The sequence below is a fragment of the Tenrec ecaudatus genome, chromosome 13 (genome assembly GCF_050624435.1).
Source record: "Tenrec ecaudatus isolate mTenEca1 chromosome 13, mTenEca1.hap1, whole genome shotgun sequence".
In the NCBI taxonomy this organism is placed as follows: Eukaryota; Metazoa; Chordata; class Mammalia; order Afrosoricida; family Tenrecidae; genus Tenrec; species Tenrec ecaudatus.
The window spans coordinates 98297631-98321759 of NC_134542.1; the positions used below are offsets into that span (position 1 = coordinate 98297631).

Here is a 24129-nt window from a genome sequence, read left to right on the forward strand (position 1 = left end):
CTGCCATCAGAGGGAAATGTTGACAAGAAGCATAAGACGGTCTGGGCATGTTTCTAACCTCGTTATTCAATCTATCCTGAAAGTCAGGTAGACTTGATTTTCTTGTCACCAAGTTCACACCTGGAAGGCGACTATGGTTGGGCCAGAAAACAGGGGCGAAGACGTCAGTGAAGTTGCTTGGGTGTTTGTGACATGAAGAGTTGGTTGGGAAAGTGACAGCGATATGGAGCACGGGGAGAGGGTGCCGAGTGGCTTGTAAACACGGATCAACTGTTGTTGGACTCTAGGAAACTAGATGAGTCAGGCTAGTGAGGAACTTTGGGGAGAAAAAAAATTCTGAGGTAAGATGAAGAATTTCTAGGGACCAGGGAGTTTGGCTGTAATTTCACTCCACATCACCTCTATAATTCTTCCTATATTCATTTAATCAGATTTTATATTTTCCACATTCTAAGAATAATACTTGATTATGTACTGATATAGTGCCCAATCTGTACTAGGTACTATGCAAAGCTATTTATAGACATTATGCATTCATTTATTCCTCACCACAGGATTGGGTTCTACTATGATCTCTGTTTCACAGATGAAAAAGTAAGCTTATACTTCAGCGGTTACCCAAAGATCCACATCCAGTGAAGGGCAGGGCCAACACTAACGTTCAGTTGTGCCCAACTCCCGAGCCTAGTCACTGTATCTGTTCTGTTAACGTCAGTGCCCTTATTAGGTGGAAATGAAGCCCACAGAGAACGAATGCTTCTCCTAGTTCAACATCTCCAAAAGCAAATTATTAAGATTTCTGCAAATATTCTTACCATCTTTTCGAAAACCATTTATTTCCCACATCCTTACAATCACAGATTTTTTAACAGTAAAACTGTCACCCTGAGTTTTTGTTATTTTTTGATTTAATGCAAGAATTCCCCCACATAATAACCATTGGGAAAAAATGTGCTGTGAACCTCGTTCCACTGAGCTAGCTGCTGTGCTGTACTGTGTTATACAGAATGCCCCACTCCCTATCACGAAACACTCCTGTTGTTTCCAAGTTTTTACCAGCACAAAGAAGACTGGGATAAGAATTTTCTCTGGTACCACTCGTCCCAATACTCATTAGGATAGACTCCCAGCTCAGAGAGTGACAGTGTTTGAAAGATTTCATTCTTGAAATACATTACACACGTGCTTTCCGAATATACGGTGCCTGTATACATGTCTGCCAGCAACATATAGAGGGTCTATGTAACATACACCTGTCAAAATGGAATTCGCCCCATTTTCCTAGGTTTCTATAACCTTACCCTTTTCTTCTTCCTGTCTGGGTATGCAAAAAAGAAGATAGCATACGTTTCTCAACAATGTTTCCTTTCCTCTCCTTTGAATCTCGCTTTCAGAGGGACATCTTTCTCGATTGCCAAGCACTGAAAGCCACGCCGTAAATCTATGGCTGACTGCTGGATATGCATGAGAGAGAGAGAGAGAGAGAGAGAGAGAGAGAAATGATAGAAATAAAATAATGGGGCTTTTTCCCTTTGAAAAAAATCTCAAGATTTGGACCACTTCTTTTGAAGTACAAATCCTCAGACCTATTGAACTATAATTTCTGAGTGGCTTTCTGGATTCTGTTACCTCCTTCCGATATCCCTTCTCCCCTCTCTCAACCCAGAACCCCAATTTCTTTCACCTTATGTTCTGTCGTTTCTTGGCTCTTCCATAAACACTGAGCATATCATTCAGTTCTCTAACTGTTAACTCATAGCAATCCTATAGGACAGGGTAGAACGGCCCCTGTGAATTTCTGAGACTGTAGCTTCTGCATTGAGGGGCTGGTGGTGGTTTTGAACTAACAACGTGACACAATGTTGCAGATTGCAACCCGACTGGTAAGCGCTCTGCCACCAGGGTTCCTAGGTATAGTTCCCGTGCCTCACTTTCCCCTAATTTGAACTACTACCTATCAGAAAGCCGACCACCTCTCAAGGTTTCTCTTCCCCTCCCCTTCACGGCCTCTCTACCTCCCTGCTTTCTAAAGAAGGAAGCCCTAGACTAGTGGTTCTCAATCTTCCTCATGTCGTGGTCCTTTCATACAGACCCTCATGTTGTGGTGAGCCCCACCCCCGCCCCTCCCGACCATAAAATTATTTTCATTTCTAATTCAACACTGTGATTTTGCTACTGTTATGAATCAGATGACCTCTGTGAAAGGGTCATTCGACCCCCCCCCCCCCCCCCGAGGGGTCGCGACTCACAGGTTGAGAACTGCTGCTCTAGGCAAGTGAATTTGAACACATTTTAAAGAACTTGCCTTGGCTTGGATGGTTCAGAAGGTAGCACAGGGCCTTCAAGTGCTTCTCACTGTGCCGGGGTGTTAAAGTGGTCATCAGTGAGGACTGCAGTTGATGGCATTTTTACATGATAGCTTCTTCTCTCTGAACTCCTGGTCTCAAGAGATCGTAGCAGAAGCATTGAGTTTGCTCCAGAAGGAGGACGCTGAGACTATTCAGCTTATGCAGCCATTGAACAGCCGTCATGGAAAAATCAACTCAACCCCTTACAGTGCCTGTCTTCTGTGGTTGGGCCTTACAGTTACCCCTCAATCCAACTGTGCAAGCTTTCTCAGTATGCAGCGCCTTGGTTTCCAGTCAGAGTTTAATGCCGAGCTCTGCAAAAATGGAGTTCTATTCTGTTGGCTCCAGAGTACGTAGGTCAAGTGGAATTTGTGGCACTTCATTATGTTCCCTGACCCTCACTAAACAAACTTCAAAATATATATATTTACAACAATTTTGAATAAATACTACATACAAGTGTTGACGGTAGATTTTCTGAAGAACTACCAAATGCATCAAGAGTAAGGAAAACATTCTAATGATTCTTTCAAACATGCATCTATTTAAATTCTCGTTAAACAATCTTCTTATTTAGTCTTCTCAGGCTTTGATGACATGCCACGATTGGCTGTTTATCAAAAACTTAGCAAGAAATGCTTAACAAGATATAATCGTATACACACACTTGTGCATAATTAAACCCAGTTTATAAATCAGTGCAGGATGGAATATGGTCCCACCGCCCGGGAAAGGTTTGTGACTAGAAAACAGCAGTTTTCTTTCCTACCTGTCTGTGTCTATAGGCAGCATAATATGAATGCTCTGAAGGTGACACAACAATCTGATTTTAAACCTTATTTTTAAATACAGATTTCCCTATCTATAGGATAAAACAAATGCTCCACCCCCAAATAGGAAATTTAGATGAAATAAATATAGTTAGATATTAAAGATTAATGTTGGGGTTGTAGACTACGCAGCCCGTCTTTTGTAGTGTTTAATCGGATGGATTCTCATGGGTGTGTTTGTTGACTTAACTTTTCTTGTGGAAAATTCAGCTTCATTGTATAATTGTATTTCAGTTAAAAAAGAAAACTAAGAGTTGGTAATGGATAGGTCTCAAGAACACCCAGACGAGGTACTGTACAACTCTGAAGAGTGTACTGTTCCCTTTTTTATGACTGGATTCCGTCACAGTTACTGAGATAAGTACTCCCGTATTTACTCGCAACTTGAAACCTCTCCGTGGTGTGTCTGGGGTCTAAGGCAAAAGAATTACCACTGGAGAAATGCTCACCTTGTGCCAGACATTTTACATGCATTATCTCATTTAATAATCATAACCACAGGATATGGTTGGCATTATTTAATCCTATTTTATTTGCCTAAGACCATAATGGCAGTGAAGTATGAAAGAAGGATTTGACTCCACATTTTTCCCTTTGGGTCTCTTTGATTCTAAAGCCCAAGATCCTTCCACGAAACCACACTGGGTTTTCAACTGTAGCCAGTAAGTGACAGTGACAAGGACATTTTAAAGGATGTGCTAAATTCGAGACAAGCTTATCTTCTGAGAAAATTAGAATAAAAACTAATATGATGCATTAGATTAAAATATGTTCCCCAATGCAATGATGAGTTTTGAAATGTATGGACATCTACCTATCTAAACTGGATAGAGATTATGGATCACATTGTGACCTCCCACCATATGTGTTGTAATTCTAATCCTTATAAATATGACATTATTTGGAAATAAAGGGTGTCTTTGTTTGTTAAGGAAGCCATCTCAGTGTGTATGTGGGGTGGTGGTAGGGGGGTGTCCTCAGCCTGATCATTTCCGAGTTATGAAAAGGCCAGAATATACACGGGGAGTCACACAGACGAGAGAAACCATGTGAACGTCTTCTGAAAATCAAGGAATACCAATGACACAAGGAATCCCCAAGGGTATCAACAAGACAGGAAATGACATGGCCAACACCTTTAACCTCCAGACATGTGAGAAAATCAATTTGCTCCTTAAAGCCACCCACGTGTGCTACTTGTGCTGTAGCAGTGCTATATAACTAAGACGTTATCTATTTAATAAATCTATTTTAAGTAGAAGATTATCTAAGAATTTGAAAATAGCCATAAAACTTTATGTACAGTATGGTAAACTTCCAGCAAAATAAGCAAACAAACACACAAACGGTATGTACTCAGAAACAGGACCAGGAGGATATATATCAAAATGTCATTTATTCCTGGTCAGCAGAGTAAGTGTAACTAGTTAGCAAATTTAACGTCCTACAGTTAATGTCTCTATACCTCTGTTGTTTGCATGTTTTGCTCCACTGACATGTATTATTGACTCATCCTTGTTCAGAGAACTTAACCTCTCAAAGTGCAACTTCCTCTTGAAATGCTCTCGAGTTCTATATGTATATTAATATGCATACATGTTTAAAGTTAAAATATTATTTGAACTATACTCTGTCTTATCTTAAGAAAGTATCAACTGAAGACAAATGAGAATGAGCCATTTCAAAATGAACATGTCCCAAACGGTTCTCTCAACCTGCCCCTTCCACCGTCTTCCCTACCAGCATTACCAGGTCTCTGTTGCCCAAATCAAACTCTTGAAAGCGCATTTGATTTCTCCTTTCTCTTACAATGTCCCAGGCATCAACAAGTCCAGCATGGTCCATCTTCAAGCTATGTCCATTCACTTCTCTCAGGGATACCACAACATCCAAGCCACATTATCTCTTGCTTGAACTACTTCAATGTCTGTTAATAAGTACACCTACCCACTCTCACTATTGAAATCCATGCTGTACACGGTATCCAGAATTTTCTTTTATGCTCATCTAGTTTAATCTTTTCACTGATTCTTCAATGCATTTGGAACAGAATCCAAATGTTTCATCATGGCTCATAAGAACATCTGTGATGCGACATCCATGTACTACTTGTGACCTCAATTTCCATCACCATATCCTTATTCACTGCATTCTAGTCATACTGACAGGACTTCTGCTTTTTACATAAATCAAGCTCTTTTGGCCACTGAGATTTTACAACCACAATTTTTGTTTGTATGTTACTGCTTGGAGCACTCTTCTCAGCAGTTTACATACATAGCACTTTATCGATTTGATGCAACATCTAATGAGAATATTGGGATTTATAGAGTTTAAATAAATTATATGTGGTCGTAGCATTTGATGCATGGTGGGGTTGGGTTTTGGATTTATATTCGAGTCTTTTCATGTTTTCTCCATTTTCTAAACAACAAGGTAAGGATGGCCCATTGAGAGCTCTGGCAAGGAAGGGTTAAAACTCAAACTCATTGCTATTAAGTCGATTACAACTCATAGCAGCCTTATTGGCTAGAGTAGAACTGCCTCTCTGGGTTTTTGAGACTGGAAGTCTTTAGGAGAGTAGAAAGTTTCATCTTTCTCGAGTGGCGTGGCTGGTGGTTTTGAACTGCTGAACTTGCAGTTAGCAGCCCGACATGTAATACACAACGCCAGCACAGCTTTTTATCACACGGGAAGGGCAATTAATAAACACACACGTACTGGTTGTAAAGACCAGAAAGAAAAGAAAAAAGAATTGCCTTAGAGCTTCATTTTGTAGGATCTCCTTCAAAAGCATAATTCAAGATTGATGCAGCTAGAAAGATCTGTCTTAAATATCCAAAATTAAAAACTGTTCATTTAGGAAATGATAAGAGGCAATACCAAGAAACCCTCACAACTTACTTAGTTAGATGTTTGAAGAGGACTTTCATGGTGTCGCGATTTGGTGGCGGGAGTTTCTGTACAAGATCCTTCATCGTTTCAATTCTTTCATTGTTGTCTTGCTTTTCTGAAAAATAAAATAAAAAGGAAAGTTAGGGAAAAAGGGGTTTTCATAAAGACATTAGAAACTTTTCATGGGAAAACGTTGGATAGGAGTTATCAACTAAAAGTCCGAGTCAACAACCCAATGTGTTAGGCGTGGTCAGTATAGTTCTCTTGGGATTTGTTTTCACTCTGAATGGGATCATGCTCCTATAAGTATATTACCAAAAGGTCCATCCCTGGAGGAAAGCATCATGCTCCATAAAACAGAGGAGCAGGAAAAGAGAGGAAGCCCCTTGGTGAGATGGATTGACTCAGTGACTCCACATAGAAACAATTGTAAGGTTCATTCAAGACTGAGCAGTGCTTCTTTCTGTTGCAGGTATGGTGGCTCTGAGACAGAACCAACTCTGTGTGCTCCTGGAAAGAGCTCAGCCTTCGAAGTACTTAGGAGTCTATCGTACAGGGTCACTGTAAATTGGAATCCACTTGATGGCAATGGGTTGGGATTGTATTTGATGGGATCTTATGAGAAAGGATCCTTGAGCGGAGCAAGCAGTTAAGTGTATGCCATTAACTGAAAGGTTGGCAAACATCTTGGAAGAAAGCTCTGGGAGTCTGCTTTTGAAAGGTCCTAGTCGTGAAAGCCCCATCAAGTGTAGACTTACTCTGTAATACACGGGGTCATCCTTGTTAGGAATTGAATTGATAACTCTCTCTCTCTCTCTCTGTGTGTGTGTATGTTTTAATAAGGAGTCATGGTAGTGCAGTGATTAAGTGCTCAACTGTAAGTCAAAATGTTGCCAGTTTTAAAAACCTAGCTGGTCTTTAGGAGAAAGATATGGTGGTTTATTTCCATAAAGATTACAATTTTGTAAATCCTATGGGGCAGTTCTACTCTGTCTTAAAAGGCTATTATGAATCTATGAACTGGAATCAACTTAAGAGGATTTGATTTTGGGTTTGGAAGTTTAATTGTTTCTCTAATTTAAACTCATTAGAAAGGCTGACATAAGTATCTTTCTTTCTTATGACTTAAATCTAAATTTTGGTAAAAAACTCCTGATGAAGACTTAATGTGCTACTCTTATAAAAGATGATGGATAACAGAATCATATGTAAGATAGATTTAATGCAATCAATATTCATTCTTTTTTTTCTATGTGATTTCTTTTTTCCTGAAAAATTTTATTGGCAAGTAATTTACATATCATATATTCTAATAGTTCAATCACTCAGTCATCTCAGGGAGAATTATACAATCACCCACATCAGTTTTTTAGAGCAGCCCCCCATGGTTAAATCGCCTCTAAAATGAGTTATGTAATCACAATCTATTTTAGTGCTCCCCGCTCCCACCTTCACTATTTACTCCCAAGATCCCCTTTCCCTCTCTATCATCTATCCCCCACCCCTGCATTCCCTACATCCTCTTATATCAATTATTCCCACTATGCATCCACTCCTCATGTGTGTCACAGCTGAGAGACTCAACAGAAAACAATAACAAAATCGTGCTAAGGTAGTAAGGATAGAAACATAATAGTACACAGACAAAAATACAAATAATGCATAAGAAGGACCATTCCAAAAGCCAGGGAAGCAACTTCAGTCAAGCAATCTGTGAGATACTTGCACCCAGAACAAATTCAGGGTGGTCAGCTGACCATACGTCAAGGTTGATCCAGCATAATCAATGGTCTCTGCCTGTAAGATTAGCCATTCTCTTTACCTTCCTCAAGACAATCCCATTGTTAAGGAGGTGATAATACACCTAGTTAAAATGTACATTTCCCAGAGTCCCTGGTTTGGCTCCCTGATGTGACCATCTGACTAAATCTGAACAGGGAAACCTAAGCCTTTCAATTATATGGGAATTCTGGAGAGGATCTGTAAAAGGTCGCTGCTAACTCTTGGCTATTTTGTTTTGTTTCCTTTCTGCATCCTACAACGTGCATGCGATGGCTGTACCTCGAGAGAGGGGCTAAGTCCTTGAGAGGCAAGGCTATGCTGATGGAAACAGAGCTACAAGAGGCTTTCCCGGTGCCGTGGAACCTCCAGATCAGCCTTGTATCTTGCCTACATCCTATCTGCCTCTGGGTTTCTTACAAGCAAATAAGTCCTTGTGTTCTGAAGCCTTTGAGGGTGGATTTCTGATACTAAGGCCAAAGAATTCCTAAGAAGACGTATTTCAGAAAGCTCGATTCATAGCCTTATTGTTCTATGAAGTATATAACATTTGTAGCAGGATAAGGAAGACTTAGTAGAGAATCAGGCAGTATCTTTAATACATAATTTAAATGAAAAAAATGCTTTCTTACTAGGAATAAAGGGAAATTATCCTATCTGCAGAAGATATTATTTGGCTGAAGTTGGGGTGGGGACAGTTTTCCCAGTAGAACCAGACTTGGAAGCTTTCCCCTTTATACCTAAAACCACAAAGGCCTATAAATAATGCCTCCCACAGTCAAAGCATTCAAAATTGCAGTTATTCTTAGAAGAGTTCCAAAATAATATAGATCGGACAGCTGCACATGAAAGCGACAACGGGGAGAGTTAAAGCACAAAGGACAATGCCATGGCCACATCATTGCCACTAGCAGATTTCATCTTTTCTGCCCAAAGGGTAGAGAGCTCACTTGTAACTTAATGAGGGTAAGAAAGTAAGGTCCTTCCTAGGGGCCAGTTGGAATCCACAGACACCAGACACAATAAGAAAGAGACAAAAGGTAAGTCAATAAAGAGGAGCGTGAAATTGGCGCCAGGTGTCCAGTTATTTATAAACGCTCAGTTATTTATAAATAGCCTCATGAAAGTGTGAAGTGGTTCCTATGCCTACCTGTAAGAAACATTTGACATGAAGAATACTTTTCAAAATATTTTCCTCTGCAATTTTTCATACATGAAAGAAGTAGACAATTGAATAACGGTCTAGGACACGTGTGGCTGTTATATTTAAAATACGGAGGGGGGTTGGAAAATGATTTGGAGAGGGCTGAGCTATGATGAAGGAGAAATAGTTTAGTTTTTTTGCACCATGATTAGGACAAGATCTTTTCAAACAATTATAAGAAACTAGTAGTCTCTTACTGAAATCAATACCATGCCCACTCTTCCATAGCTTGTAAAATCAGGAAATAACACCAACCCTTCTAACCAGTGGAACATCTAAAAATACAATCGGATACATTAAAATCAAAATGACACCTTTTCAGATCTGGTTTATTGATGTGTCATATTAGGAATTGGATTTAGCATACATAATACAGGAGTGGTTAATGAGCTAAGATTCATACACGGCTTAGTAAGGACGTGTCAACTGTCTTCAATTGATTCAGTGAGCATCTGAAAGACAGCATTTTCTATTAATATTTCTCCTCCAGCATATGGCTTCTCATTATTGTGAAGAACGGGGAGTTTTGAGAAGAGTTTGAGAAATTCTGACTTGTTTTATTGTGTGAATTTTTCTGCACGGAGAATTAAGAGAACCTTCCAGATAAAATGTACACTAAGAGATTTATATGAAGTATTTGCAGCAATAACCTCACAATTCTTTTTCTGTTCACTCACTTTTGCTTCCCCCCTTCCTTTATGATCTAGTCTCTATTTCCTCTCTGCTTTCTTAAACCTCCTTCTTAGTTCCCCATCAGAATCCAAACACTCTCTGTGAACCCACAGCCATATTCACACCCTTTCTTTTGTACTTAGATTTTGACAAATCTAGTAGAAGCTCTTGACTCTTTCTTTCTTTCTTTGGTGCCTGCCCCTCCAGCAATTGCCCTCATCTTCCCAAATTACAGGAAACTCATTGTAAATGGGCTTCCACACAAACAACTCTATGCTACATAGAGAAACAACCTCCACATGACGAGAACTAGCTTTTAACGATGTGATAAGGATGTAGTTTTATAGTTCCTCCCTGATTCATGGTTTTGAAGACGCATTCTTAGAAATATGGTTTATGATCGTTGCATTTGCATTTATCTGCATGAAACGTTGCTGCTACAAGGACATTTACAACCAGATATCTCTGTGAAGAGAGGGGATAAAGCTCTGTGATAAGGAGAGCGTTTTGCATAGTGCAGAATTCCGACCCGAGGACCTGGGACACCATTCTGGCTTTATCATCTGCACATTTATGATCCTCAGCTTAGTTGTATCTACATGCTAAATCATATTTCAGAATAGATTCTGCTTTGTCATGTATGTTCACCGAGAGGAAAACCAGATTCTCCCAGTAACCAAGGTGTAGGGAGTTCCATTTATTCTATATTTATCTATAATTCTTACAGGACAACCGTACCCTCTGCTTTCAGGAGGTCAACAGCATCGCAGCTGTCCTGCTTCTTCCAGCGATTCTGGAATGTATAATGTATCCTCTATGGAAATCCTGGTAGTCACTTCTATGTCAGCACTATATTTGGAAGAAAGCACTTTTCTTGTTTCTAATTTTTGTATCATGGCCATTTCGGAATTCATTTAAAGAGAGTCCCTTACTTACATGAAGAATGTCTATATTCTGGGAATATTTTATTTTGTTCAGTACACTCTACAATTGAGTAAGGATCCTTGGGGCCTATGGCTTTTAATTATTAAACTTGAATTAAGTTTAAGGAATTTCCCAAGATATGGCAATGGTCACTCAATAGATGATCTTTAAATAGCTTACACTTACTTTAGGAAATGATATTCTAGGCTGCAAGAAATGGATTCAAATGCACACGCACTTTAGATTCACTTGGCAAAGAAGAAAAAGAACACAGCACGGAGGGATTTCAAAGAACTGGATAAGGATTCTTATTCTGCATGTGATTTGGGAAAAGATGCTAGAATCCTTGATGTTTTATGTTGTATATTTTAAAACAGCAGAGTATATCTAGGTCATAGGAGGTTTATAGAGGTCAATGTCATAAAACACAGAAGCGCAAGGCATATAATAAGTGCTCAGTAAATAGAAGTTATTTTAAAATCTTGATTTTTTAAAAGTCATCTTCTGTCATCCATGGGACCAGATTACTCATAGGTCCAGTTAATCACATAGAGCCATACATTTTACTATTTAATAATAACTATGAAAAACATAGGAGCACCCTACAATAGGAAACAGTTTTATAAATGCATAGAATACCCTTACTTATCAGAAAGTATTTGTTTAAAGTTCTCCAGTGTCTATCCCACATAAATAGAAGTGTTATTACATCCTAAATGGAAAAACTATGGCCTGGGGGCTAATTCATGAGTTAATCATAAATTTGTAACATTTTAAATATTCTCCCACCAAACAGAGAAGCCATATTTCATGTTTAATTTTAAGAAAGTTACATCCTGATTACCCGCTAGAATCTTATCAAGTTGATTTTAAATGTTGCTAAGCGCTCTCTCTCTATACACACACGCGCGCGCGCACACAGACACATTTCAACTTTAGAATATAGATATGTCACCATGGGGTAGGAAGAGGAAGGCCTCACCAGGAAATGAACCTCTGCTACGACTCAATTCTTTCTCCAGAGGGCACCACTTAGGAATCAGACTTGATCACCTCCCGTGGCACACGAGACTCTCTTCTACCCAAGTATCTCCTTCCAGGATAGTCTTATGTTTTGTCTGATTTCTTTTGTTTTAAATGAAAGCCCTTTGGGGAAAATTATATTTTTTAATGGCAAAAATTTATAGAAGCTAAATGTAAAAAAAAAAAGACTGGCTAATTTATTACCACAGGTCCATGACGTTCCTTAACTGGTAAGGAAAGGTAACAATTCATTCTTACATCATGGTCCTGCTAGATACTTGCTCTTGGGAAAGGAACACAGAAGCTTTGGGTGCTAGAGCAAAGTGCAATGAAGAAATTAGATGGTGCCTGGCTATCAGATGAAATAGCATCTGGGGTCTTAAAGCCATTTCCAAACAAGCAACCATTAAGTGAGATGTCAACTAGGTCCAGATGGAGAAAGCACACCACCATCAGTTACTGAAGGATTATAAATCATGCGATCCGAAGTTGAAGCAGGGAATAGTATCCGAGCCAAAATGTTGAGAATCTGGTGTGCAGAAGGCTATGGATGACAGTGGGAGCCCCAGATACATTTGTGGGATCCACATAGGAAATAAGCCTCCAGTGATCGCCCTCTGTCCACAACAGAGGGAGCGGAGGAAAGTGTTTGCCAAATAGAGTGCATTGAAACCATGACAATAGAAGGTCGAAATGATACACCTGACTTGAATGGGTAAAATCTTGTCAGTTGACTCCCTCTGATGCACCTGATGGGGTTTTCTGTATTTTTTTGTTTGTTCATCTTGGGGTTTCTCTCAAGGTGTTTTGTCATTGGGGGTCATCCTTTTGAATGTTTACGTTTTCCTGATTTCTAGGATATGAATCCCAGGACTGATGAACCCATAGGTGCAGCAAATAGAAGAAGGGCTTCTGTGGGGGCACCATGGTGGGCGGGGAGGCCAAAGGGAGCTGATGTGAAGAAATTTGGAAGGAAAACGTTTTGAAACTGATTGTGGTGGCAACTGTACAATACTGCTTGTTCTGATGGAACAATGAAATGACATGATAGCTCTATTAACTCCAAACAAAATGGATTTAGGAAAAAAAGGGGATATATATTTTGGAAGACTTGTTAAGGAGTCTGGCCATCCAGGATGTACTGTTAGGTACAAACCTAGTCTTGTGAAGAACAACCTCTGGTCCTATCCATCTATATTCCTACTCTTTAGAAATAAACACTCAGGGAAATATTAAAAAAAGAAAATAAACATCTGTTTATTAAGTAACGTATAGATTCTTAGACACATATACATCTGGATGGCTGGAAACCCCCAATAGTTATCAAGGCCTCCTCCCAATCTGTTGTGGAAGGTACAGCTAGTTGTCTCCGTCCATTGTGTAACTCTTTTCTGAGCGAAGGAATCATGTAAGACGACTTAAAAACATTGCTAAGATCTTAGAGCTAATCCTACCTTCTAAACAATTGAGACACACAATTGATACCCATCAGTGAACCTAGGTGCTCATTTAATTACGTTCTAGCAGTCTTCTAGGGATTTTCCTTGATATCTTTCTATATCTCCCAATCAATTCAGGGGTGTGATAGAATTTTACTTTTAAGGAATTCTATTTACATTTGTTTCAGGGCTGTGGGTCAAACAGCATTTCATGTTTAGACCCTAAATTATTTTCAATAAAGAGTACTTTTTGGCGCAATCCATTCTAGGATAATAAAATTCCCCAGGAACTTTGGTGGTTTAATGATTAGCTTTGGGATGCTAACCACAAGGTGGGCAGTTCAAAACCAACATCTGCTTCGAGAGAGGAAGATGAGGCTTTCTTCTCTTGTAAAGAGAGTTACCATCTCAGAAATCCACAGGGGGTATGCTATCCTTGTCCTACTGAGTCACTTTGAGTTGACATCGACTTGCTGGCAGTTGGGTTTTTGTTTGTTTGTTTTTTGAGGACCATGGGAAAATTCTTGTAATCCCTGCAGGAGCTTGGGACTCAGGTCTGGAAATGGAATCTTGACTGTTGACATGCCAAGTGTTCTCAGTACAGCTTCCAGCTGAAGAAGGAAGAGGTAGAAAAGCCCGGGGATATGTTTCCAAAACTCAGTCAAGGGGAACTGGCTGATCATGGGGTGGGGCGTGGAAGGGCGGGGCGGGGCTCTGATCTGCAAATGATCCCAGGAATGGTGCAGGACCAGGGAGCCTTTCCTTCCATTCATGGTGAGGGGCTGACTTGATAGCTGGTAACAAGAAGACTCCTTAAGTTTACAAACCTAAAACGGTCTCTTAAACCCAAGTCCATTTCTTGATTGTTCAGTGATAACTCTGTCTTTGTGTAAACTGAAGAGCTACCGCAACGGCTCAACCCCCAGGGCCGATCTTATTGCCTGGTCTTATTGTCTTTCCTAGATTTTTCTGTTCTTTAAAGTAATTTTGAAGTTCTCATGGTGGCCGAAGTATAATTCTATAACTTACAAACGACACTAATTCATCCCCCGGCAATCATCTGTGCGGAGCCCACGAAGCTCACTCGCTCATTTTTTTGAAATCCAGCTTTCCAGTGAGAATTTTTCATAAACTGAGTTTATTTCTAGTTTTATAGCTTTCTTTTTTTAAAAACAAGTGTTATCATTTTGAGTCACTTGACATGCTTGTAAACATAAACCAACAATTCATTTGAAATACTCAGAAGTAGCGGTTAATATTAAGCTTTCTTTGTCTCTTTTCACCAGGGTAGGCTTCTATAAGTAAATCTCTCATTTTGAAACCTTAATTTCCATAGGTAGATGAAGGTATAGCAATGAAGAAATGCTCACTTTAAAGCAGCAAATAGCTATCATAGCATTTGGAAAAGTATGAATTAAGAGCTATACTGCCTGTGTGGGGTTCAAAAGGAATGCTTTGGGGAATTTTTGGAGGTGGGCATGGTGAGGGTTGCACACATGTAGAGCAACGGATGTTATTGAATTCCACCCGGGGAAGACATTGAGATGGTGACTGCCATGCTACAGCTATTTACCACAGTTTCCAAACGCATAAATGAAGATGTATTAAAGACATCATATTGAACTTAATTCCTAATGATTGAACAAATGTTGACAGAGGTGGTGGGGTGTTTGTCCATTTGAAATGGCCCCACAGCGGCATTTGAGAGCACAGCAGTGTTCAACAAATGAAAAAGCACCAGAAAAATCCTTTTAGAAATGAGTCATAAAATAATTTTGTGAAAAAAATTTGTGAATCAGCTTTTTAATTTTCTTTTTAATTGCGAGACTATTGTACAAGAAGAAAAGCAGGCAACACGTGGCAACTTTCGTCAGCATTTCTGAACTGGGAATGATAAGCTCTGCCTGGCTCTGGCATTTATCAGGACTGAGATATTATTACCACACCAAGTCACAGCATGGCTACCGTTATCATCGGAAAAAAAGAGCCAGCTAATCTTAACGGTTTGTAAAGCCGTTACCTGCCCTAGTCTGGCATTTATCATGATCATTTGACTACATGGTCCTACATAGCAAAGGTCTTTTATCGGGAAGGGACATCACTATGAATTATTATTTGCAGCTAGGTAGAAAATTGTGTGTTGGAGATACCTTTTCTCATTATAAATCACACAGTCACATTTCACCATTTCCCACAGAAAGCTGCTGAGCCCAGGGTTTTTTGCCACAGCTTGCTGTTCTCTCCGTTTCTCTTGCTTTTTTTAAAAAAAAATAGTTGCTTGAAAATATTAGCCATTGTTTCATTAACATCCTGAATTTAATTTTTGAAGGACCACAGGCTCAGCACGCACACCCACAGACACACTTTCATGACGTAGGGTGCTCGTCCGCACCAACATTTCGGAAAGAGACTGCCTATGACTTTAGAAATGGAAGTCGATAGAGCTGTCCACTTTTTAATTTTAAGGCTTATTCTCTCTTCTGCCTGATGGCCAAACATTTTTTTCTTTCTTTCTTCTGCTCTTGATTTGTCAATAGGAAAGTTACGGTAGATCAGGCCAAATTTCATGGGCTGGCTTTGAGATACTCCAAGTACGTATGCCATTTCTTGCCTGACATTCTTAGCTTAGCAACATGCACCCCTGAACTGTGCAGCAGTTAGCGCCGTTGTTATTTTGTCTGCACCCCACCCCACCTGACTCTGTGTAATAAGCCGCAACAGAGTAGACGTTCTCCGATAAATCTGTGGGGGCTCATCTTCCATCCCTAACTTTGTCCTAATGACACACATGAATGCAAAGCAGGGCAGGAATAAAGGTACTAGAAGGTGCGGTGTTTCTGGGTCCTGGGACCGAAGCCACAAAGCGGGAGGCAGTAATGTGACAATGGAAAATTACCACGAAAAGCCCAGTTGTTTACTGTGGGAAAGGAATGAACAACTCCTCTCTCTTAAAAAGACGGAGACAACTCATCTTCTGAAAGAGATATTTATATATTTTCTGTGTTCTCAAGTGTTCCATTAGGAATAAACAAACCCGAAACGCTGCACTTTCATAATGAAGAGGGAGGAGAAGTCTTTGCCGTTTTTGCATTTAGGAAGAAATGTGCAAGAAGAATGTGACAATTTCAGCAAATCAAGATTGTTTCAAATGGATCACAAACGGGACTTTGTGGGATATTTTCTACTCGCTTGTGAAGCAAACAGTAAATTTAAAAGGAGGATTTTCTCAATGGTCTAGTTCTGATGTGTTTTCCCATTTCTTTGTGTGTTTAAAAGAGGTTTAGATGTGATGTTTAATATTGCCTCGCCTCTTTTGCAAATGAGTTCTGGAGAAATATCGGCACATGAAGGAGAGCTGATGTGCTGCAATGCTGGCGGCAGCTGGGGGACGATGAACCAAGGAACCAGCATCCCCAGCCTGGGTGGTGCAGTCTCTTAAACATAGTTATCCTTTAAGATGTTTATGGACACCCGCGGCAGACCACTCGCCCTTGGACGATCATTCTCTCGAATAACACCCGTTCTTTGCAGGGGGGGGGGTGAGGGGAGGAAACTTTCACTCGATGTAGGGTTGTTTTTTTTGTGTGTGTGTGGTACTGTGCACTGGATTGCCTACCTTGCTGTACTTGGTTCCACTGAAATTGTGTGTGCGTGCACATTTGCTCTAAAAGGGACCGGATCGATCACGGAGAGTTGAGGCCTGTTTGCATACGTTTTGGGGTTCCAATGAGGAAGTCGTCTTACTCTTCAAAGGGAGTTGTACGCAGGTAGATTCACTTATCTCTGACTCCATGTTTTAAAGACAGGCTATTATTTCAACACACTGCCTTGTCCAATTCATGGAGGGTGACACAGATTTAAAGCTAACACAACATTTGAATTCATTTTTTAAATCTCAGAACGGCTCTGTTGTAATTTAACACCATCATGCCACTGTTGCCACCCCGTCCCCCTCTATCCATGCCCCCCCCCCCCAGTACTGTAACCTGGGAGCATTTACTACAATTAGCGACGGGCTTCACAGCTGGACGTGCCTCGTTTTCTGGGGCCCTGGGTGAACTGCTGAGGGCTAATGAAAGTCAGAGACTTGTAGCAGTGGCTCAAGCCAGGCACAGTGCGGGCGGCCGCTTGCTGCTTCCCACTGTGATGGCGTGCAAGCTTCCCAGCTGTTTTGTTTACCATAGTGTTAATGTCTGTGTGAACAAATTCATGGTGCAACCGACTCATGATGTCCTTCTTGGTTAATCTAACCTCCCCTTCTGCCCCACCTCCTCCAATTGAGCAGATGCCCCCTACCCATGATCGAACGTTCCTCCTGAACCCTGCAGCCTGCTTCCCCGTGTGTTCCTGCTACAAGGGTCCAGCGGCTTGGAGGTCTTGTCTGGAAGGATGCTCTCCAGCTGTTTCAGGAAGGCTTCCACTCCCTCCCTGCTTTACTCAGGCCCTCTGATCACAGCCGCTCATGTCTCCACAGCATTGAATTTTGTGGACGGTCATAGTAAAGCCCCGGTGCCGTAACACTTGCTTCAAACGCGAATGGGGGTGCAGAAATTCACCCCAGGGAAACCTGTAGAACACCTCAAACATGCCTCCGCCCCAATACTGTGCTCTCAGGTGAACGCGACCCATTTGCAATTTGAAGCACTCTGTAAAAAAGATGATCATCTCCAAGAAAATGGCCATTCCGTGAGATGGCGAATTGATGAATTCACCACATGTGATGTACAGTGAAGTTTCGTAATGAATATTCATACCACTCAATCCATTAACAAGACTTAAGACAACGAGGACACCACTCATGCCTAGTTAGACCGTGGGGTGGGGTGGGGGTGGGGGGTGGAAATATTAGCAAAAGCCCCACTTGGAAAAGTTTAACTTTAATGTATCTAACTCCAGGTGCCAGCCTATGAAGAAAATAACCAATAATAGCCATTTTTTAAAACATATTTGATGGGGCTGATTATGCAATGTGCAACTCTAAATGGCTTATAGCACATTGTAGCATGGTTCCATCCCATTGGCTCCAGTAGGGTGCAGGCAGATGGATGACAGTGACAGGGAGAGAAGTGCTTTTGCTTAGCCGTGCGTTAAGATGCCATCCAGAAGCTCTGCGCACTGCAGACACTTCATTAGGATGCCAGGCTAATGGTAAAGCACCACTCAGAGGGACACCTCATTTCCTGCTTACTGAGCGCTCCAACCTCGGCAGATGTCAACAATCTCACAGTGCCACAGAGCAGACCTGACTTTCCAGCCAGTTTGACTCCAATTTCTCCCTCGCAACAGTGCCATCCATTATGTGCAATATGTAACCACAAAGGCCGCCCTGAACACGCAACCTGCCCGGGTCATCGTGACCAGGGGGCTTAATTCTTAGCCCCACGCCCCCACCCACAACCACCTTTGAGAGGTGAGGGACAGGCAGTTGGGTAAGAGAGAGTGTGTTCATTCATTACTATAACCTCAACATTTCTTGCTATCGTTCCCATTTGTTACCTGGTTCAAAATGTTAATTGTGAGGTGAACTCTAATGAATCATAGTTAAACTCTGATCACAGGGGACATGACAGCTTCTTTTAATTAATGTCCATTTCAAAGGTAAGAGCTGCTTGTGGGATTCTGTTGTGAAAGAGTTTAGACTCCACTTTGGTGTAGTTCTTCGTGATCGGCCAAGAAAAGGCTTAACTTGAGCATCTGGGTGCTATTTCCTTGGCAAATGCATAACTCGAGGCCTTCACATGCACCTTACTAGCACCGGCGCCAACCGAAAAACCTCTCCTCCCCTGCAGCGCAAGTCCATTAGAAAAACAAAACCATATATATATATATCATATATATATATCATATATATATCATATATATATATCATATATATATGATGATTTAGAGAATGGAAGATAAAACAAAACACAAAAACCCCTAATAAGGGAGAGAGTATTCTGAGATCTGTACTGAAGGTAAACTCACTGACTGACATTTTGCGACTCTCAAGTAGCCTCCGAGAAGTGCCAACGGGTTTGCAAATGATAGACCTAAAAGTAAGCATCACTTCCTCACAGACCTGTTACAATTTCCGGGAAAGATAGCTACGAGGTGCTTCAAATGGCCCTTGGGAAAACGGAAGCCAAGGCACTGATCTTGTTCTAGGAGCTGTTTGAAGCTGCCCTGTATGTAAACAAGGTCGAGGCCCGGGTAACATCCCAAGGCAGGATATGAATGTATACTTTTTGTGTGGTGCCCTCTCCAAAAAGAAGTGTGGACCCCCCTGGTTTTTCATTGAAATGGCATCTGGATGGCAACACTTAGTCACCTCTTGGAATTCTCACTTAAGATCCCTGAAAACCAAGAAAAGAGTCTAGAATTGGTACAAAGGTACTGACCCATACCCACTGCTATCAAGATGCTGCCAATGCCTGCACAGGGGTTCAGACACTATAAACACATCTTTAAGAGGACAGACAGCCACGTCTTTCCTGAGGAGCACTTGGGGGGCTTAATCTTCCACCTGTCAATGAGCAGTCCAATGCTTAGCCCACAGCGCCACCAGGACACCGTCAGTATTGACCGTCAATCTGAAAGCCAACATTAAAAGGACATTTCTTCCAAGTCACATTGCATTGAATTGGAACGTGTCATTGGTGGGAACATCTGTCTGTTGAATCAGTGAACCTGCCCTTCGGAAAGTAGAAAGAAACATCCTAATGTTCCTTCAACAGCTTAATTTCAGAAACAAATCCTTAAGGCCTATGCCAACCACAACACCAGACCACATCCTCTTTCCTACACAGTGCTGCCTAGGAGTGTGAATGCTTCCTTCTCAACTAGAGACCAGAATCCTCCTTTCCTGAAACAGAGAGGAGCAATTTCCATTCAATAACCAGGGAGCCATGTGCAGATGGGTGGGAGGGACCTCTGATAGTTATACCAATCACCATAGCACTTGTAGCCTCATTATTTGTAAAGCACGGTGTGAGAGCGTAGAGGCCGGAAAAGTCTTGGTAGGAATATATTTTTGGAAGTCTAATGTTTTATCTTTTTAGACTGCCCAGCGACTCAAAGAACAGAGTGTTTCTCTCCCTTCCCTTCCCTTCCCCTCTCTCTCTGTATACATATATATAGGTGTGTGTATATATATACACACACACACAAAGGATCAGCAAGCCATATGTGTGTGTGTGTGTGTGTGCAAGGACATACAATAGGGAAATAGAAGAGAAAACAAAATAATCAAAGCCCTGCTGGGTTAGGCTTTATGTAAAAACTGTGACGATCACTTGCCATTGTGGTAGAGCTCTGAGAGGAAGCTTGGAGTCGTACTGAAGCACAGCGAGAAAGGCAGCATGTATTGAATGTTGGAAATATTTCATTCTTTAAGAGAATTAAACATAACAAAATTCCCAACAACATGAGCCATGTAGACAAAACTCATCCCACAATACTCAAAAAGCGAGTGCAGAATCCTCATAAGAATCACAAAGGAATTTGGGAACGATTGGCATCTTCAACAGAATGACAGGATAATGAATGAATGAATGAATGAATAAAAGGATAAGCAAACCATAAGGAGAGTAACAGGTCAGAGGAAAACACACTCAACTAGGAGGATAAAAAGATAAATGACTGAGGGAAACAAACAAACAAACAAACAAAAAACCCCAAATCACTATCACGGATTTGATTCTAAGTCATGGCGAACCCTAGACAGCAGGGTGGAGCTGATGCTGTGGGTTTCTGAGACTGTAACGCTACCAGAGTAGGAAGTCTCATCTTTCCCCCGAGGAGTGCCTGGTAGTTTTGAACTGCTGACCTTGAGGATCACAACCCAAGGAGTGAGCACTATGCCACCAAGACCCTGATTTGAGGAAGAGCAGTGTGCAAACTGAAAATGTAAAATAAAAAATAAATTTTGCATCAAGGTCCATGTTGTCACTGCGATAAAAGGAGCCTGGCAATATCGGTGACAAGCTTGCGGTTCCTAGAATGTGGAGTAGAATGGGAAAACCATTCAGATGAGAAAATAGACATGCTGGAAGCCAGGGAATGGAGAGACCATCTAAAATGTCTAAGCCTTCCTAAAAGGATCCAAAATATTTGAAAAAATATGCAATGGGCAAGGGTAAAATTAGTGGGTAAAAAATCTCATTATTGAAAATGGCAGCTTGATTCTAAGGAAATATTATTGAGTTAAATATGCTGCCTTGATATATTCTGGCAAAAGTCTTGAATGACAAAGATAAAATATTATCCTATAACTATTCAGACAAAACTAGTCTAAGAAAATTCAAATAATCTTTTCCAGGTTAAGACAACGGCGATAGTCTCACCTATGCAAGGATTTATAATGGTATAACTTTCTTGAAAAGTTTACTTATATAAATGGTGAGTCAAAATTCACAACTTAAGAGTAAAGCCATTATGAACACACCTAAAAGCATCTTGATTTACTTAATTTGGATCCCAAACCAAGAACAGCCCATTGGATTATGTTTATTTAGCTACCAATCCCTTCTTGGTATCAGGAACCACCTGTCTTGTGTTCCATCCTTCATTTCGTGTTGCAGGTGAGTCCTAACCCTTTCAAACCGCGGCTGGTGCTGCGCAGCTCTGCTCGGCGGTGCACAACCTTACTGGAACACAGCATTGCAAAGCTATGAAACACGTCCATTCTCTTCCCTCTTAACAATTAGTTACAGAAATCCACACAATGCTTATGCGACTCTGTGGTGAAGATGTTTTGTACCTGTAATGATTACATTGAAAAAGCTGAGTACAAGGGGGCAGGGAAGAGTTAAATTGATAAAGACTGGAGGAAGAAGAAGAAGAAGAAGAAGAAGAAGAAGAAGAAGAAGAAGAAGAAGAAGAAGAAGAAGAAGAAGAAGAAGAAGAAGAAGAAGAAGCAGCAGCAGCAGCAGCAGCAGCAGCAGCAGCAGCAGCAGCAGCAGCAGCAGCATGCATTTTACTTTAATAGTGCTTCCCTGCTTGGTTCAAAATGTTAGATGTGCTGGGGAAGGTTGGAGGTTTGAATCTACCCAGAGGTGCCTTGGAAGACACGGCTGGCTCTGTACTTTTGAAACATCAGCTTCCGACAACCACTTCCATTATAGAGCTACATTCTACTCTGACCCACCATGGTTTGCCATGCGTCCAATCTACTCCGAGGTGCTTTCTCTTGAAGGCTACAGGAAAACACAGGCAGAACGAACAGGTCAAAGGGAAATGTTCTCAAAGGCCTGATGAGACATTCAGAAATTTCATTTATGACTTCTCTACAACTTCAAGTTCAATGAATATTTAGGGGTTTTTATTTTTTGTACTCTGCAGAAAGGAGACAACTTAAAGTATGTCTGTACACTTGCTTGGATACCAAATAATTATGGTTGCGCTAAGCAGTTATAAAAAACATACTAAAATATCAACTGTGATAAACTATCCTTGTGTCGTCGGACTGGTTTTCTTCCATTTTAGTTTGTACTTTGCACAATTTCTGTAACGAGTATGCAATGTTGATAACAAAAGTAATTCTGTGTGTTTAGTACAGAGGATACCTTTTAACTTGGTCTACACCAGGGAAAAGTAAATTATCTTCACAAATATCGTTTCTAGGGAAATTATGCAAAATTAAGTATTACAGTTAAGATGGCTGTTTTAGCTAGTGAATGTGTTCTGGAATGTAGAAAGCAAAATGTGAGTTTGCCACTTGGGTCTTATGGGACTACAGTGGATCAGAATACTGAGTGTAAGGGGCACTTGGGCAGACAGGAGAAAACACACACCATGACAGCACCACATACTTGAAATCTGAAGAAAGACCAGGCCTCCTGCAGTGATGTGACTGTAAATATAGTCTAGTTCAATAGTCTAAGGTCTGGTTCTTAATCAAATTATTTCTTAGGGAACACTATTCCCTATTGGGCTCAACAGTAGAAAGTAATTCCTGTAAGCACAACATTAGATTATGGAGGAGACTGCACATCAGTACTCTCCAATACCCCAGATTCACCTTATGTTCTCGCATCCATTTTCGCCTCTACCTGAGACTTTAAGTCCTGTCCATTTCTCTTCTCTTTGGAAACTGCATTAATTAAAAGTTGATGTATTTGAAGAAAAGTGATGGAGTTCGTCAGCTTATATCCCCCAAACTTTACTTTTGTCTCAATTATTATATGCATGTTTTATGTCCAATTAGTAGCTGCTGATTAAATTGTCCAGAAAATCAACTCAGCTTTTTCATGTCACCTCACATACACAGTGATCTGAGAAATTTTGAGTTAATATTAGGAGTTTCTGGTTCTACTAAGTACCAAGTAAGAATACAAGGTACTGGGCATTTTAATGTTCTGAATGCAGAAGTTGCTGGCCAAACAAGTATTAATTTGTTGGCTTCATGGTTAGTCAATAATGGTGTTAGATTTGTGTGGACTTCTAATTGGGCAGGGTGGGAGATCGATGTGGCTGAAATATTTAAGAGAGCCCCCTTTTGGTTACATTGAGAAATGCCTTCTAATCCCCTCCCTCCAGGCTCCCTGGCATAGCAAGGAGACTTGGTGGTACATTGGTTATGGGCTTGGCTATTAGGGAGAGTGGTGGCTTGCACTCCCCATCTGCTCCTATAAAGATCTGCAGTCCTTCGGGGTAACTGAGTGTCAGGATCAACTTGGGGGAGTGGTGCGTTTGGTTTTGGTGTTTACTAGGCATATGGCTATCTAAGCAAAATGCTGATGGAAGATTTCCACAAGAGCGAGAAGAGAAATCACAGAACCTATGAAGGGTAAACTACAGGGGAGGGGGCTGATTAAAATTCACCCCCAACCTAATGTACAATAGAATTGTTATATACACATATATAAAAATAATGTTCAGGGGTGATGGCAAAGTTGGCCTCCACTGTGGATTAATGCTAATTCATATGAATTTCAAAATATAATATTTTAAAAAGCAATCATTTAAATTTCTGCATTGGTGGGGCAGGGGAGGGATATGAAATGGCAATGACTTTCCAACAAGAATCTAGATGT

The 24129-nt window shown here is 40.8% G+C and overlaps 1 protein-coding gene across 1 annotated transcript in view; it reads right to left on the reverse strand.

Annotated features, from left to right (window-relative positions):
• ARHGAP15 (Rho GTPase activating protein 15) overlaps positions 1-24129 on the reverse strand; it is a 751376-nt gene that overhangs the window by 76856 nt on the left and 650391 nt on the right. Inside the window, exon 12 of the mRNA XM_075529808.1 lies at positions 6083-6188. Within this exon, the coding sequence (XP_075385923.1) occupies positions 6083-6188 (106 nt within the window). The remainder of the gene's footprint in view (positions 1-6082; positions 6189-24129) is intronic.